General features: G+C 35.0%; 1 protein-coding gene across 1 annotated transcript in view; it reads right to left on the reverse strand.

Annotated features, from left to right (window-relative positions):
- The window catches only part of MCPH1 (microcephalin 1), a 306661-nt gene that overhangs the window by 237567 nt on the left and 49683 nt on the right, over nucleotides 1-19411 (reverse strand). Inside the window, exon 9 of the mRNA XM_044663596.1 lies at nucleotides 2133-2245. Coding sequence (XP_044519531.1) covers nucleotides 2133-2245 — 113 coding nt within the window. The remainder of the gene's footprint in view (nucleotides 1-2132; nucleotides 2246-19411) is intronic.

Genomic DNA, 19411 nt, shown 5'->3' on the forward strand with positions numbered 1-19411 from the left:
AGAGAGTGAGAGAGAGAGAGAGAGAGAGAGAAGGGGCTGAAATAATTTAAGTGAAATTTCCTTCAGTTTGGAATTTTTAAAAAATTTAACTTTAAGGACCTTAAACTTTAAAAGAATCTTAAACCTTTATTTTAAGGCACCTGAGACACATGAGCATTCCCAGAACAATAGAGATAGCACTAAATGCAAGTTTGCTTTTATTTAATAGAGTAATTTCAAAACCTAATCATTTTGAAACATAATTGGCTCCATGACCCTAGGTGAGTCTCAGTGCTCTCAGTGTCATAGCCAACTTTCTAAAGCTAAGAGGTTTCTAATTCAGAATCAGACACTCGGGGGGCAGCTGGGTAGCTCAGTGGAGTGAGAGTCAGGCCTAGAGACAGGAGGTCCTAGGTTCAAATCCGGCCTCAGCCACTTCCAAGCTGTGTGACCCTGGGCAAGTCACTTGACCCCCATTGCCCACCCTTAGCACTCTTCCACCTATGAGACAATTCACCGAAGTACAAGGGTTAAAAAAAAAAAAAAAGAATCAGACACTCAGTAGGAGATGATTAAAAGTTGGAATATATTTTCCTAAGACTCAATTATTTTAACATTAAGATTTTGATACATCTTTTGGGAGATGCTAACAATATCTGTGCTCCTGGTTTTTATCTATTTTCTACACAGCTGCCAAATAGTCTTAAGATGGTAAAGTCTAGCCAGATGGCTCTATTGCTAGAGAATCGCCAGTGGCTTCTTATATCTAGAATAAACTGCAAACATCTCATTTTGGCATTTAAAGCCCTTTATAATTTGCCTTTGGTTCACATTCAGAGGTGTACTATACACAATTCTTTTCTGTACTCTGCTTTCCACCAAATTGGCTTACTCAGTTCTCCCCAGCTTTGGGATTCTCTTTCTCTCACCTCCATTCCTTTGCATAAACTATCCCTCATGGCTGGAATGCACTCCCTCCTCACATCTGCTTCTTAAACTCTTTGGCTTCTTTCAAAGTTTGACTCATGTCTCCCTTCCTTTGGGAAGTCTTTATTGATTTTTGTTGTCAGTGTTTCCTCTCTTCCCAACTTGAGTTATCATTTATCTGTTTATCTGCTTACATGTTATATTCCCCACTCTCCAGTAGGATGTAAACTCCTTGACATGAATGAATGAAATGAAAAGACTGCTTTTCATTTGGAGATGTTGTGAGAATCAAATGGGTTACAATATAATATGTGTGCATGTATGTAGATATATGTGTGTTTTTTGCATTCTATAACCTTTAAAGTACTACATAAATGTTAGCTATCAGCTAGCTAGCTACAAATAGGAGTTGACAGAATTAAAAATAATGACTGGTCTTGATGGAAGCCAATAAACCTGAAAGCAATGTAGGCTTTCCCATACTATAATGCAAGAATTAGTTGGGAGGTTTCTCATAAAACTTCTTATAAAATGCAGCTATAATTATCAGATTTCTATATGTTTCCAAAAGGGATTCACTATAAACTCAATCTATTTAAATATTTATTGTGTAAGAAATAAAGTATTACTATATCGCTTGAAATCAGATCCCACTAAATTATCCAGTACATTTCCTTGGTCTCATAGACTGAGTGAGGCACATGTTAATAGTTGCCAGTTTTAAACTTAGGGAATAGGGTAGTAGCTATCAAGGATAAAGAAGAACAAAGCCAAACTAAGGTTCAGATAATAGAAATATTCAGTTTTAGAATGATTTGGGCCATAATTTATTTCTAAAAAATAAAAATGTAGAACCTACTTCAAAAGTAAGAGATAGTTGATATTCTCCAATCCTAATTAGTATATGTTTAATCAGATTTAAGGCTACACAGGTTGGAATAACTAAAAATCCTAGGCATTTTGAAAAGCTAAAAAGATATCTTGGAAACAAGATTTGGGAAAGGTCATATTGCATCCTTATAAATATACATTACTCCAAGGCCTAATATTATTATGGCTTTCATTTTTATGTACATTATCACTTTCTAACATTTATTCAAAATTAATTTTGGAATAAAAACCTCCAGTTTGATAGAATAGTTTATATTTCATAACCTCAGAGTAGATCATTAAGATGTACCAAACTCTTAAAAGTTTAAAATAATATTTTACACAAGTACACTGACCTTTTTGACTTTTCTGGGTTTTTTTGATTCCTCTAGTGATTTGATCTTTTGGCCCGTAAAGCCTTTGGAGACATCACCTAAAATATCAAGCTTCGTTTTTCCACTTTCAACACCTAAAACCCAAGTGAATTGAAACTTGATTAGAAATTAAAATAGAAAGTCCAAAGTGAAATAGCAAAAGAGAAGTTAAAATAAATTTTCCTTATTTGTAAATAGTAAGATGCCTTCGTTTAGGTTTTGTTGAAAGACATAAATATCTTTGAACTATTCAGGCTTTGCATTCTATTTCATTTCAAATAATCAGAGTAGGTCAGAATATTCAATAATTTTTTAAAACAGTGTTTGTTCCTTGGTTATCATATATTGAGGCAATATTACTAAATTTATCAAAACTAGAAAATGTGTGCATCTAGATTTCTTGTTTATTTGAAATAAAATAGTCTTTTATATTAGGAAATTATTACAGATCAGTTCCTGTGGATAGGGATAGTCACCATAGGATACTACATATGAAAATCCTTTCTAAAATTTAGAGAAAACTTCTCTAAAAATAAAGAATAGCTTATATTTCCTAGAAGGGTCAGCTATCAGATATCTCAAATTGAGCCAAACTTCTTAGCACTAATCGATTAATAAGAATTTGTTGAGCCCCTACAATATGCCAAGCACTTAGCTAGGAGGTCAAGAGTATACAAAACCAAAAAGGAACATTATGTCTATCCTTATGGGGTTTGCATTGTATAAAAGAAGACAATACATACATAAAAATGCATACAAAAATAAACATATATATGACATTAAGAATAATGAAATTAATATCAATATAAATTATTCATTTAAACATCAGATATTATTACAATTTTGTAATAATTTCGGGGGAGTGCTAGGTACTAACAGCTGAGAGGATAAAAAATAACTTAAAGTGTACATTTGTTTTTTATTTGATCTTTGAAGGAAATTAGGGATTCTAAGAGACAAAGGTGAAAACTATGAATTTCAGATATGGGGAACAATTTGGAAGTAAGGAAGTCTTTCTTGCTGTACAAATCAGCAGTCCCCAAACTAAAAGTATGTTGTTTTACAAATGTCTGCTTATAAGCTCTTATTGCAAAATCCAAATACTTATTTCCTTGAAGAAGCAATGTTATAAATGATGATTAAGCTCCTCATCTAACTAGCCCACATATACCAGTTTGACACCCCCCTCCAAATAATTTCTACCTCTTTTTGCAACATTATTGTTCTAGCAATGCCATATGGCTATAAATCATGAAATACTACAATCACTAAAGAATCAAAATTATAAGTTAATCTAGTTATAGTGGAGGGATAGATGATTGGCATGAGCAGGCTGAAAAAATTGCCACAAGCCTGTATAAAAGATGTTAGCAGATATGGAAAAATATGTAGAAAGACCATGTAGTCTCCATGGGATCATAAATTTTTAGAGATGGAAAGGATATTAGAGATTAGCTAACAATACAAATTTTGCATTTGAGGAAGCTGAGACCAAAAGAGATCAAGTGGCTAATCCGAAGTCACACAGCTAGTTAAGTATCAAAAGTAGGACATGAATTCAACTCCTCTGATTCCAAATGCAGCACATTTTCTATTAAAATAAAAGGGATAGGTGGTATAATTTGAATGTTCCTTAGCCACAAAGAAGCATTTTGATTTAAAAATGGGATTTCTGTAAATGCAAATGAACATCTGATAAAGTGGACTAAAGTGCAGATATAGTCTTTGAGAATACAAAAGATAATATTTATACCACAATAAGGCCTCAGCTTTTGGCATTAATGGCAGAGAAGACAATGTATAAACCAGTCCAACAATTCACAAACCTAAGAGTAAATGCATTGTAACTTAATTCGGGATTGAAATATTCAACTAACAAGTATTTACTAAGAACCCACTATGTGCTAGATACTGAATTAGCAGCTGCTAGAGATACAAAGACAAAAATGGAATAGTCTCTGATCTATGAAAATTATATTCTATCAAGGGAGAAAACGTGTATATGTACATATATCAGTAATTAGTTGATCAATCATTAAACATTTAATAAGTAGTTACTATGTACCAGACACTGTGCTAAATCCTCAGGATACAAAGAAAGGCAGAAGGTCTGCTCTCAAGTGGCTCATAATCTAATGGGGGAGACCATAAGCCAACAACAATATACAAACAAGCTATATATCAGATAAATTGAAGATAATATCAAAGGAAAGGGATTAGCATTGAGAAGGACCAGGAAAGATATCTCACAGAATGTGAAAGGAAGCCAGGGAATCTAGATGGCAAAATTGGGAAGTGAGAGAATTCATGGGGAAGAGTCAGTCAAAATACTAGAATCTGGAGAAATATATATTGATGGGCTAAAATTACCTTGGTAGGCCTAGTCATCCAGCTTTTGATAGTCTTGTGTATTATTGACTGATAAATGCAAAATAGATAAAGGTAAAGACACTGACTGATCACCATTTATTAAATCCTCTATGGAGATTTTATGGAAGGACATGGATTCACAATCATAAACAAATTAGAAGGTCATAAAAAGTGATACTTTTCAAAAGTAAGGATAAGGGAAGAGTTTATGATCAAACAAGCAACAGAAAGGATCATATGCAAAATGGACGATTCTGAATACAAAGTTGAAAAATTTTGCAAAAATAAAATCGGTACAATTAAAATTAGAAGAGAAACAATTGGGAAAAGTCTTTGAAGCAAATTTTTTTGAGTCCTACTATCCACTGACTAAACTATATAAGAACAAATATCATTTATCAATAAATAAATGGGCAAATCATATGAAAGCTGTTCTCAAAGTAAAAAATTGGTTATCAATAATAGCTGTATGGGAAAAAAGTTTCAAATTACAAATAAGTGAAAAGTAAATTAAAACAACTCCCAAGCTCCACCTCATACCCATCTAATTAGTAGAGATGATCAAAAAAAGGAAAATGAAGGAAAATCATGCTACTGCATTGTTGGTAGAGTTGTGAATTGGTCAAGACATTCTGGAAAGCAATGTGGAACTATATCCCAAAAGGCACTAAAACTACTTAACCTACTAATATCATCACTAAGAATAAAGCAAAAAAAGATCAAAGAAAGATAGGAAATAGTTTGTATATACCAAAAATGTTCAAAGCATTACTGTATGTTGTACTAAATAACTGTAAACCAGTGAGGTCTCCATCAATTAGGTAATAGCTGAATAAAGTATAGTATATTAAAAATTATGGTATATGAATATAAGAGAATATTGATTGTGATGTAAGAAATAACTTTAATGAACTGCTACAGAAGGAAGTGTGTAGAATTTAAAGAACAATTTTTACAGTGAATACATAATATATTATATCACTGCAAAGAAAAACAACTTTCAAAAACTCAAAAACCCTTATTAATCTACTGACCAAACATGATTTCAAAGGATCAATGCTGAAACTTGATATCCACCACCTCCCAAATAAGAGAAAATGAACTGGAGATGCAAAATGAGATACTCATTTTGGGAATAGTCAACTAGGGGATTTATTCTGATTGAATTGCTAATACACTACAAGGAAGTTTGTTTTTTGTGGGCAGGCACTTGGGAGATATTGAAGAGTAAAAGAAAAGAAAGGAAACTGTCATTGAAACATTTTAAAAATTCAAAGGAGGAAATACTTAGAAGTTCAGAGTGAGATCAGGACAGGTAGGACAGCTTTGAAACTAAAATGTTGAATTGATTCATTAGTATATGTAAATGCTAGATTGAGAATTGGGAAAAAATAACAAAAAAATTAGAACATTTTAAAAGATATTACAGAAGATAAAGCATGGAAGGTTAAGATTTCTGTACTAGCAGAAGGTGGTACCCACACCAGTGAGATCACAGATTTTTTGAAGAAGCAAATATATTTGGGTTATTATGTCAAAATCAAGTTTCATTAATTGCAAGATTCAGTATTTACTAATTTAATGTAGAATTATTTGAAAACTGTAGGTTAAAGAATTGAAAATGAACGAAAAATATGAGATTCTTGTAGGAATATTGTTCTAACCTTTGGCAAATTAACAGAGACTATATATAGATAAAAAGACTATGGTAAGGAGAGAATCTAATTTAATATATTTTTAAAATGCTCTCTCAATTTGTTGAGAAAGTTGGTTGTGGTGACAACTAAGAAAATACTTTTAAGTTATAAATGTAAGTTGATAAATGTCACTTTAATATCAATACTTGTCCCAGGAACAAACTGTACTTTAATTATTTTATGAAAGGTTTTCTATTTTCTCCAAGTATTCTTTTTCTAATCTGTACATTTTTAAAGCTTATAATTTTATTGTCCTCTATTTTTTATAGTGTCATACAAATTTCTACTTTCAGCAAAAATTTAGACTGAGGCTATTAAACCTCCTTCTGAGATAGGGAAGAATTTTGAGAGTTTAACCTAGTTTTTTGGTAACTAATAATATTCTAGTCCAAGTTAGATTTTGTTTATAGTTTTTCTCATTAGTTTGTTCTTTCTCCATATAAATCTCAATAACATAATGTACAGAGAGCAAGGGAAGAAGGAAGAAAACTTTCTATGTGCCAAGCACTGTGCTAAGTGCTTTACAAATATTTTTTCATTTAATTCTCAAAACAACCCTGGGAGATAGGTACTATTATCCATTGTACTTTACAATTGAGGAAAATGAAGCAAAGATTAAGTAAATTGCCCAGGTTCACAGCTAGTTTCTAAAGCTAGATTTCAACTTGGGTCTTCCTGATTCTAGGCTATCATTCTACTGTGCCACTTACCTGCCTATGCATATGTAATTAATATCATAACCTGGACCAAATCTTTAGGGGAAAAAGGAATACTATAATATTTCATACTGGTAGTGTGCAAAAGCTTTAGCATTTCGGGAAAAATAAGTGAGTGTTATATATGCTGCAGGGATGGTGAAAGTGAGGTAGGATTTTAACTGCCTTTTGTAATTTAAAGACAGCTTCCCCTAAATAAAACTGACTATAAAATGAGAAAATTAATTCCTTTAAACATATTTTAGCCACCTACCCAGGAAGGGCCTTGTACAACTGGATTGAGGCACTCAGTAGGGTAAGATGTGGGGAAGAAATACCAGTAGGAAGTTTAAAAACTTCAAGGATTTAGGAAAGTGGGCTGAGGAATGAAGATTAGGGTTAGCATGTGCTTTGTCTAGACCCAAGTCTCAAAGGGATTATGGGCATAAAGATTTGATTAACAGTTCACAACCTAGGCCTAAACCTTTCCAAGGAACTAGTCTCAGCCCTTGGCTGGAGTAAAGCCACAAATAAAATGAAATCAGCTTTCATTTAATTTAATAAGCTGCTCTCCATAATGCTTGCCCTTCTACCTATATTTTTGCTTCCTCATTTGTGACGTCTGAATGTTAAAGGAAAAGGAAGTTGCAAAAACTTTGCAAAAGGAAACTGAAGTTCCCAAACACACACTTGAATCAAATGCTCTTTATCTTATTACCAATCACACCTTGCCAAATACCAGTCTTGGCTGATCTCCATTGCCTTCTTTATTCCTAGCCACATGCTACTGAATGAAGCTAATGAAATTTATGAAACCTTGCTGACTGAGTCCACTATAAATTCAGGTTACATAATTTCAACTGGGCCCTCACTGAAGCAAAGCAATCCTTTTACAGATCTCCAATTGACCATGCAACTTATCACAAAGGCTTTTCCAAATATTTTCATCCAAGAATCCCAAAGCATGCTGTCTCTCCCCTCTTCTTCCACCATCTGAGAACGTTGTTTTACCTTTTACCAAAAATAATTGAGCTCATTTGCTAAAGGTTCCCTCTTCTCCCCTCTTTAATTCATATTAATCTGATATCTTCACCAATTATTTCCTTCTTTGCCCCATCACACATGAGGAGTGGACTCTTCTCAATCCACCTCCTCCAGCAAATTACCCCCACATCATCCCCACTCTGTTTTTAATCTTGAATTACTAAGTAGTAGCTCCTTTATGTGGCCTACAAATGTACCCAGGTCTTCCCTATCCTTAAGGGGGGAAAAATACCTTTACTTGATCCTACCATCCCTACTCTAGCTATTATCCTCAGTCTATTGATCTCTCTGCAGCCTTTTGACAACTGTTAATAACCCTCTCTATTTAATATGCTCTCTTTTCTGGGTTTTCAGGATGGTGATCTGTCTTGATTCTCATCATCCTACCTGACTGACCACACCTCCTCAGTCTCCTTTGCTGAATCTTTATCCAGGTCATGCCCACTAACCATGGATAACCTCCAAAGCTTTGTCTTGAGTTATTTTATATTTTTCTTGCTTGGTGATCTCATTGGTTCCCAAGGGTTCAAATATCATTTCTAGGCAAATGATTCCCATATCTATATATTTAGCACTAATCTCTCTTCTGAACTTCAGCATTACTAATTGCTTAATGGACACCTCAGTTTGGAGGCCTGTAAATAACCACTTCACTTCAACCCTGGATAAGATATGGAGATCCAGTCTAAAAGAAACAAACTGGTCTGGGGCCAGCTTGCTATAGGAGGAAGTGAAGACTGGCTTGATGAATTTTCAATTGTGACAGCACCACCCCAGGGAATATCCTAAAACTGAAGAGGTCAATTTATTTCAGTGGATAAGTGAAGTTGGGTTAGGGTAGGAGGAAGGAAAAAAGGGAGGGAGGGAGAAAAGAAGGGAGAAAGGAAGGAGCAAAGGAGGGAGAGAGGAAGGGAAGAAAATAAGGAAGATTAAACAAGGAAGGCACCTGGCACTATGCTAAGTACTTTACAAATACTATCAATTTGACCCTCACAATAATCCAGGAAGGTAAGTGCTATTATTATCAATCCCATTTTACAGTTGAGGAAACTGAAGCAGGCAGAGGGTTGTGACTTGCCTGCGATTACACAGCTAGTAAGAGTTTGAGGCCAAATTTGAACTCAGATCTTCCTACACTAGATCCAAAACCATCTACTGCACATGTTTGGGTGCTTCCTAATCCTTAGAGTGAAAGGGTAAGTTGCAGGGCATTTGGGTGGACTACTGTGCCATAAGGTCATAGAATCAAAGATTTAAAGAACTGAAAGAACCTCTTTTGTCATTTAATCTAACAACCTTATTTGTTTGCATTTTTGTTTATTTTTTTTTTCAATGAACAAAAAACCATTTTTATTTTTCCCATTCTCCTATTGGGAAAAAGAAGAAAATAAAGCCCTTGTATCAAATATGCAAAAAAAAAAAATATTCCCTCATTAGTCAGGTGGAAGAATGAAAACTTCATTCTTTATTCTGAGTATTAGGAAGCAGGTAGCATTCTCAACGAGGCAATATATATTCACATACACAAAATAAATATTTAATAAATACAAAGTAATTTTGGTCAAGTTGGAGGTGGGATCAAAAAAAGTTGGATGCACTCATGACGGCAATTTGGAAATGTACTCAAAGGGTTATAAAACAATGCAGACCCTTTGATCCATAATACCATTTTAGGTTTATATCACAAAGTGAAAAGATAAAAAATGTGGGTGACTAAATAAATATTAGTGGGTTTGTGGCATAAGGTTAAAAGGTGATAGATGATTTCTAGGTTCTTGATAGTCCTTGGGCCATTAACTTAAAATCCTATAGATCTGGGAAAGGATTCAGGGAGAGACTGACAAGGTAACAATAACAGGGTTTATTATTTAACTGGGACAGGTAAGGGAAAGGAATGGGATGATCTGACCAGAGTATAACTAGATTCCTCCCAAAAAGGCCCAACATATTTCTACTCTGATCTCAATCTAAATTTATCCAGCTACCTATACTCTATCCTATCCAGAACTTCCCTCTTTGATAGTATTTAAGAGTAAAGGAAAAGGTGGAAGGTAAACAAGTTGACTGGGTTTTGTAGGGAGATCTCACAACTGCCGTCTGTCAGGAATCCAGTAGAGCAGTGGTTCCCAAACTTTTTTGGCCTGCCGCCCCCTTTCCAGAAAAAATATTACTTAGCACCCCATGGAAATTAATTTTTTTAAAACTTTAAAGCAATTAATAGGAAAGATATATGTATTAATGTTTCTACCTTTTTCATAAAATATAGTAAAGAAAGGTGTAAATTAGAAACATTGAACTTTGAAATTATGAAATTATTAAACTCAGAATAGAATGTAATACAAAAAAAGTTAAAACATTCGAAATTGTCTTAATGAGAAGGATGAACCTGGTGTGCTGCTACCAATTTAGTAATCCTCTGCTCTATTTTCGTCAGCAGTAATCTTAAATCACCGCAATTGACTATTTGCAATTGGTTTCTTTATTTTGTTAATAAATTGGTTACCGCACTGAATCCATGTTCCACTAAATATGATGAAAGAAATGCAATTAAGAACTTTTGAATTACAGCCTATATTTCAGGATAAGCCATAGGGATCTCCTTTTGCAGCCAGAACTGCTGGTATGCACCAAATGCACCTGTGGTCAGCACACCACCCCCCTGGATCGCTGCAGCACCCATCAGGGGGCGGTGGCACCCACTTTGGGAATCACTGCAGTAGAGTCTCAGCACCATAAAATCCAAAAGGAAGGAGAGTAAGGATCTGGCCTCATGGTCCACCCATCTAGCTTACCAAACTCAACCTCTTCCTGGCTGGTGAAAGCTTGATAGATTATCCACTCAGATAGGGTATCCAAAAAGATAGAGTCAGTACCTCTAGAGTGAGAGTAAGACCAGGGACTGACACTAGAGTCACTAACCACAGAGTTCTGGAATTTTCTCTCTCCCTCTGCCTGTCACTTCCACTTTCCCTGATTTCCCTACAACAAAAGAGATTTTTAAAAAGGGGTAGATGACTACCTACTTATCCAAAATATTTGTAGCTGCTCTTTTTGTGGTGGCAAGGAATTGGAAGTTGAGAGGATGTCTGGCAACTGGGGAATGGCTAAACAAATTATGGTATATGTTGGTAATGGAATACCATTGTGCTCTAAGAAATGATAAACAAGATGATTTCAGAAAGAACTGGAAAGACCTAAATGAACTGATGCAGTGAAATAATTAGAGCCAGGAGAACATATACATGGTAACAGCAACACTGTGGAATGATTAACTTTGTGAAACTTAGCTATTTTCAGCAATACAATGATCCAGGACAATTTTAAGGGTCTTATAACAAAGAATGCTATCCATGCCTTGCAGATAAAAGCATACAATTTTTCACTTTGGTTTAGAGTTTTTATTTTGGGGCTTTGGTTTTATATAACAAAAATTATATGACAAAAAATGAACAATATGGAAATATATTTGCTTGATAATAAATGTATAACCCAGTTGGAATTACTTGCCAGATCCGGGAGGGTAGAAACTTTGGAAAACTTATGTAGAAATTTGTTATTATATGTAATTGGTAAAATAAAATTATGATTAAAAGAAAAGGTTGGATGTAGAATGTAGCATTAGACTGAACTTTGAAGAAAACTAAAGATTCTAAGAGGCAGATATGAAGCTGAAGGTCATTTCAGACATAAGGAGCTTCCAGGACAAATGAACGGAGAATGGAAACTGAATGTTGCATATAACAATTGGCAAAAGCTTGGTGTACTGGTATTTGTAGAGCAGGTGAAGGTTGTAGCTAATGAATTGCTAAGCCGTGACAGGGCTGACGCCAATCTGGTGCCCACACTAATTACAGGACACATATGGGGACGCTCCAGGAGGAGGGCCATCAAACTAAGAGAAGAACTAGTTTGGGTTAGAAAAATAGAGCAGGGTAATGCTTCCTACCTAACCAGGCATGGATCAGACCCATGAGGGGTTGCTGCCCTTCTAGCCTGAGTGAGATAGGGATAACCCAGTCCTTAAATTTTTTTTTTAAAAAGATCAGCAGTGCTAATGAGGACCTGAATTAAGGTAATGAATGAAAGTAATGAAAAGGGTCTGGGTTCAAGAGATGTGGAGGCAGAATTGACAACATGAGCAACTGACTGCCTATGAGGGATAATGGAGTGAGGTACTGAAGAGGTTTCTAAGGCTGAGGCCCTGGGGGAATGAAAGGATGGTAGTGCCTTTGTCCTATAATAGGGAAAGTTTCAGCAAATCAGCAAAGTTCCCTACAGCTGGGAAATTCAAGCAAAAGAACTAGGAATGAAATGGATGTCCATCAGGCTGAAGAAGTTGCAGTGCATATGAATGTAATGAAATAATATTTCAGGATAATAAATAATGAATTTATATTGCAGAAAAACTGGAAAAACTCTCATGAATTGTAGAATGAATTGTCCCTTGTGATTAGGTTAGTTTTATTTTGCTTTCCTTTCCTTCACATCACAAGTACTTTGCTTTTCATATCTCTTTTCTGGTTATTAGGTATTATTGTCCATTTGCCATATCCCTTTAGGAGACTGCAAGTTACACAAGGAGAGAGATAAGAACTCTGCCTTACCCAAAGTAAGTGTTCGATAATGTGTGTTAAATGAAATTGAATTAATTACATGTGATTCTCACAAAGATGTCCAAATAAGTTTAATTTTAAAAAAACACAACCCTGAAATATTATAAATCAACTATTTATTGAGTGGTAACCATTCTATGACTAGAAATAATGTGTTGAGAGTTTTTATTAATTTCTCCTTTTTTATATTTAGGAGGGAAAGGAGCAATAATATTTTCTAGTAAGAGACCCCCTGCTGTGCTGCTTGTCAGTTGGTGACAGCTAGAAGAGTGTGGTTGAGTGTGGTTTGTAAGTTTCAGACCTCTGGAAAGGGCTTTTGTCTCTGGGTCTCCTGGGGAGAGGGTGTGCTGCTAGCATTCTCACTTTGGTTAGAGACAGAGAATTGAATTAAGTCCTTAACAGCCTTATTGATTATCGATAAATGTAGGTATATAAGGTAGATATAGTGTTTATATTATCAGATAGAGAGAGCAGTGAGAGTAGGTGAGGGCTTCGGCCTAGCAGAAGATACTGTCCTCTGAGGCAGATAGTAGGGTTTTCTAGAAAAATTTAGTTAGACTTGGGATCTGAGGTATAGTTAAAAACTATTATAAGATTTCCTATCTGCATTTCCTAATAAATAAGTGTTTTGCATTTAATAAACTGTACACTGGCTTTTGTTCAAACTCCTGCCCAAAATTTTAACCCTTCACATATGCTACTATTCCTATTCTACTAACAATAAAAATTCTCATTATTTCCACAAAGATATTTTCTAGCATTCATCTTATGTCCTAAATGTTAACTCCTTTTACTTATTTCCCTTTGTACTCTCTGTAATAAACCATTGGTATCCCTCAAAACATGTTATGCTCTGTAAGCCAAAAAGTTATTCATTATCTTCTGCCATATACATGCTATCAAATTATACACATATATAATTCATTTCCCTAATTATGTATTCTACATATCCTTCTTTTCTTATTTTAAGAGGAAACAAATGAGTTCAATCATCTTTTAATATTTAAATAAAAAGAACCTCCACATAAATCAAGTTACAAAAAAACTCAAATCTCAGTGGGTTATATTTAAAACTTTTATTTGAAATTTTTATATTTAAAAGCCAACTTATAATATTACAAATGTTTTCATAGGCCATTGACACATAGCTTTTACAGAATTAAAATTTTGCCACTTCCATATTTCTTATAATAACCGGCAACCACAAAATTATCCCCACAAAATCCTTTTACCTCTTCTTCAATCACAATTGCAGAACAAACGTGTGAAATCACTATTTCCTCAAAACTTTTAAGCACACATGTCCCCACATTCACAGCTTGCAAACATAAATAAAGCTTTACCATCTGAAACAGCAGCCAAGAAAATGAAAATTAAAAGATTTCCTTTATTTCTAATTATTTGGTTCTCATTCTCTATGTTTGTAGTGTATATACTGATATAAAGGTATATATGTGTGTTTGTGTGTCAGTATACACACCAGTGTTTCAGTTAGGTATGTGTCAGATATTAAGTGCTAGGGATGCAAAGAAAGTCCAAAAGAGTCTCTGTTCTCAAAGAGCTATGTCCTACTAACAGAGATAACATGCAAATAGATAAAAGATATATACAGAATAAATTGGAGGTAGGTTCAGAAGTGCTAGCATTAAGGGGACCAAGAAAGATTTCCAGCAGAAGGTGGGATTTTAGTTGAGGTAGAAGGGAAACCAAGGAAGCCAGGAGGTAGAGGTGAGGAGGGAAAAAATTCTAAACATGGGAAGAGAGCCACTGAAAAGGCACCAACAAGTCAGGAGACAAAGTATCCTTCTGGAATAACAGCAAAGAGGCTCTCCTACAGAAAAAGGAGTCAAGTAGAAGACTGGAAAGGAAGGTAGTGGTTAGTTTATGAAGAACTCTAAAAGCCCAAAATAAGATTTTATATTTTACTTTGAAGGTAATAGGGAGCACAAGAATTTATTGAGTGGGGGGAGACTGAAGCAGATGACGTGGTCGGATCTGTGCTTTATCAAAGATCCTTTCAGTTGGCTACTGGGGAGAGAATTGAGCAGGGTGGCCAACCTTTCAAAAAAGCTTTTGAAAAGGTCTAGATGTAATGTGATAAAGGTTTACCCCAGGGAGGTGGCAATGTCAGGGGGTGGGGGGGCATATAAGAAAGATATTGTAACAGTAAAATTAGAAGTCCTTGGCAACATATTGGATATGGGGTAGGCCTAGTGGGGTGGGAAAGAGGAGTCGAGGATGACACCTAGGTTAAGAGCCTGGATAACTGGAGGGAAGGATGGTACCCTTGAAATAGGAAAAAATGGAAAAAGGGAGGATTTGGGGGAGATTATAACATTTTTTTTTCTTCTAATACCTTCTTATCTTCTAACTCAAACTGACTTTTTCTAGTTGTTATAATTTCTTCTAAAAACTGATTTCCTGGTTCTTTTTTGCTTTTTTCCCCAAGCTCTATAATCTTACCTCATCTAAATTACTTGGTTCAAAATAGAAAAATCACAAATAGACTAACTCTTAGGGAAAACCAAATGAAACAATACAGCAATGTAGTTTTCCCTTCTTACAACAAATAACTCCTAGAAAGTGTTTCTTCCATACCACACACAATAAATTTTACGTTTTAGCAATAAAATAATGGTGGTGATTAATCCTCTACACCGCAGTATCTATGAGAAAACCAGCAAATTTTAGCACTTAGCATCCATTCTGACAGCCCATATTTGTTATTTCAAGTAAATCTAAATCAAACTGAGATCATCATCCTTGCTCATTCTTTAAGTTAAAAATTCTGTATAAGGTAGAAATTATACGCCATACTGCAAGTTTCTACACAAATTTCTCATAAGTGAGAAAAGCTGAGAAACAATTTTGTATAAACTCTTCCCAAAAGCAAACTGGTAGAGAATACAAGAGAATACAAAACAAATATGTGCCCAAAAGAGGGAACTGCAAAAGCTATGTGCATTAGGAAAATAGGTGTCAATGACTCTAAAGACATATAAATACTATATAAATAAATATAGAAAGTGAATTGGGAAGAAAAGCCGACACTGGAAAATGAATGCTAAAGAGAAAAGGACAAAAAAGTTAATATGAGTTTTCAGAACACTGGCCATAACATGAAGAGAGAATAACTGGAAATCAGTCCATCAAGCTATCACAGAAGAAAGGCTAGAAAACCAAGAATTGGTGGGTAGGTATGTAATAACACTTAATTTGTTTATTGCACACATAACATAAACAGACTCTTTAAAATAAAACTTCAACTTGCAAGGTTAACTAAAGCAAACATGCGATAGAGAAAAGTTTTTATTAACTGCAGTAAATAAGCTAGATAATTACACTAACCTCAGCATTTACTTTTGGTTGTACCCTTCTGCTGATATGCTCTCTAAAAAGTATGCATTAACATTTAATTTTTAATGAAATTTAAAAGCTAACTAGTACTGAGTAACTGTTAGCTCCAAACATAAATTATCTTTTAAAAAAATCAATAAACTCATATACAGAGTTTAGAGACTAGAAATGTGTAAAAACAGACTATTTGAAAAAGATAGTGATATGTACCATCTACTATTTACTTAAAGTCTAATCAAAGTAAAAATCCACATAATAGCAATTATTTTTTTTTGCTCATATACCATATTTGTTCACATAATGGTTGACTTCACATAAGGACCACAGCCCTCTTCCAGTACAGGAAAGCAGGTAAAAATAATTTCCCCTCATAAGTAGCACATGATTGTTTTGTTACAGTAAATCACCTGACTGCTATTACAGCTGTACAATCTGTACCACCAGAACACTAGTGGATAACTGATCTCACTTCAGTGAACACTGACAATTAACAATACATCCAGTGTTTTCATAAATGTTATCACTTTCTTTTCTTTTTAATGTAAATTTCAAAGATTCTTGTAATTTTGTTAAAACCTTTTTGCCTTTCACTTTACTTTTGGATGAATGAAGTGAAAGACTTCTGGGAGGGTGGAATTCCCAGGTCTGCTGAACTATTTTAGATAAGAGTAACAGGAAATACAGCAGTACTTATACAATTCTGAATAATTCATGTATCTTTCTTGCACAAAGATTCTTGAGAACTAACAATTTAAAGGTGTTATACACTAAAAGCAGTGAAATTTCTAATTTTGTGACTTTAAATTTTGAAGTAAAATTCTTCTCAATATGAAACTCCAGGAAAGAAGGGAATTTATCTGTTAAGATGATTATTATTTTCTGGAAATACATGAGATTAAATTTTGTAGATATTAAGATGTCCAATTTGGGAAACATCACATTTGGTTGGCAGCATCTTAAAAAGAAAAGATAATAACACATTTAAAATAAATTTCCTAAAACTTTTAAGAAACATTAATTATGTACATCATCTTCTGACCTTATGGCTGCTGAGTTCTCTTCCAACTCTCAAATTGTGATTTTGATTTTAGCACTAAGCCCAAACCACTTTAGTGTATTGTAAAAAAAATCCTGTTAAAATTATATTTATTGGGCAGTTATAATTATTCTTATAACTGACATTTTTAAACTTAGTAACAGAGAAAAATAATTTGAAATATTGTTTCAAAGTACACCTACAGTTTCACAGGTCCTGCCTTATCTACATCTTTCCATCATTTGCATTCAAGGCAGACACTCTTTCTACCCTTTCCCACATTAGCCCCAAGAATCCCTTCCAGATAATATTATAGTTCCACAGGATTTACTTTGTAACTCCCTTACTTCCCCTCTCCACCAACCTCTAGTAGTTTCTAGATACATGGAACTTCCTGATATAGTAGGCCTGGGTTGGAGAACCTTTAGCAGGTCTCCTCTCCACACATGCTTGAGAACATTTCTCTATCACCTTCCCCCACCCCCACTGCCCAACAGCCCAACAGGAGCGCTTCCTTCCTCCCCTGTCCGGGGTAAGGTGGCAGCTCATATGTAGCATGATGGTTGCAGTTTGGGCATTCAGTCTCTAAAAGGTTCACTATCATCACACTAGGACAATTCTACCCAAGGATAATGATAATGTGCGGGAATTCATTCCTCATGACGAACATATTTACAACTTATCATACTTATCCCATTACTAGTGATTCTGAATTCCTCTGTTGCCATTGTTCAAATTTCTCAATTCCCCACTAATTCCCCACTCATTCCCATCCTCCTCAACTTAACCTGTCCCCAACCCCCAACATCCCAATAGAAAACTAAGCAGCCCTCCTACTGTATTCTCTGAAATGGCTGTTGATAACATTTTTAACCCCCTAAATTTCATGTTAAACCTCTTCTTTCTTATTTCCTCTATCTTCTTGCAGTTAGAACTGGTTCTCTCCCATAATGCAGCTTCACTGGCTACCCTTTATAGCACTGGTTATACTTTTACTCATATTCCTTGAATCTCTGGTCCTGGTGGGGGAGTTGGATTACTTTTTGCTTCTCATTGCTACTTCCAAGCACTCCCTCTATCACTAATCACTGAGTAACTTCTCCTTTGAGGTTCATTCAATCTACATTTATCATTCAATAAAAATTCTGATAATTGTTACTTATAGATTCCAGGACACTGGAATATTTCTGTATTGTTCATTTTTTATGGTAAATAATCTTATAAAACAAAATCCCAAAACATATACCCAAATAAACAAGTGAAAAATTCTTTGATTTCATCTGCATTCTGTCTCTAACAGTTCTTTCTCTTTGTCATAAGTCCCTCAGGATTGTTTTTCTAAAGTCTCTAAACTACTAAGAGCATCCTGCTAGTCAGTCAAGTCCACTGTCCAGGTGTTGCCCTTAGCTCTTTACTATCTCTAACTTCCTGTATCCAATCAGCTTCAAAATCATATCTTTGTCTACACCAGTGGTTCCCAAACTTTTTTGGCCAACTGCCCCCTTTCCAGAAAAAATATTACTTAGCCCCCTGGAAATTAATTTATTTAAATTTTAATAGCAATTAATAAGAAAGATAAATGCACCTGTGGCCATCACTCTCCCCCAACCCCCACCCCACCCCGGATCCCTGCAGTGCCACTTTGGGAATCACTGTTCTACACTTTTTCCTCTCCTCTGACACTATATCACCCTGATGCAGGCGCTCATGTCTTGCCTAAACTACTACAATAGCATGCTAGTTAGTCTCCTGGGCCCAAATCTCTCCCCACTCTAATTCACCCTCTACTCAGCTGCCAGAATGATCTTCCTACAGCACAGATCTGACAATGTCACCCACCTCAATAAATTCCAGTGGCTCCCTATCACCTAGAGGACCAAAAAAAAAAAATCCTCTTTGGCATTCAAAACTTTTCATAACCTGGTCCCTTATTATCTTTCTAATCTTTTTAGACCTTCCTCCCTTTGATGTACTCTGGGTAGGACACTCTAGCTCTTGATTTTATGTATATGGGATAGCTGTGTCTCATGTCTAAAATGTTCCACCTCCCAGTTTCATTCGAGTCTCTGCTAAAGTTCTAACTTCTACATGAACCCTTTAGTAGACTTCCTTGATGTTAGTGTCTTCTCTCTGACATTATTTCTAATTTTTCCTGTGTATGCACATATACACCTATATGCAGTTTCTTAGGATGTTCTCTCTCCCATTAGAGGAACTCCTGAGAGCAGGGGATTTTTTTTTTTTTGGTCTTTCTTTGTATCCTGAATATTTAGCCCACCTTCATTCAACAACTAATTACAATACTGATTTTTTAACCCATTTCCTTTTCTTCCTAGAAGTGTTAGGGGCAAGACCTCAAAGTCCCAGATGATTATAGCCAGTGTAGCTATCATTTCTTGGCTCATTCATCCCTTGAGCAAGCCTCTAAATCTGAAACATCCTTAATAAA

This window comes from Gracilinanus agilis, chromosome 2 (assembly GCF_016433145.1).
Source record: "Gracilinanus agilis isolate LMUSP501 chromosome 2, AgileGrace, whole genome shotgun sequence".
Lineage (NCBI taxonomy): Eukaryota > Metazoa > Chordata > Mammalia > Didelphimorphia > Didelphidae > Gracilinanus > Gracilinanus agilis.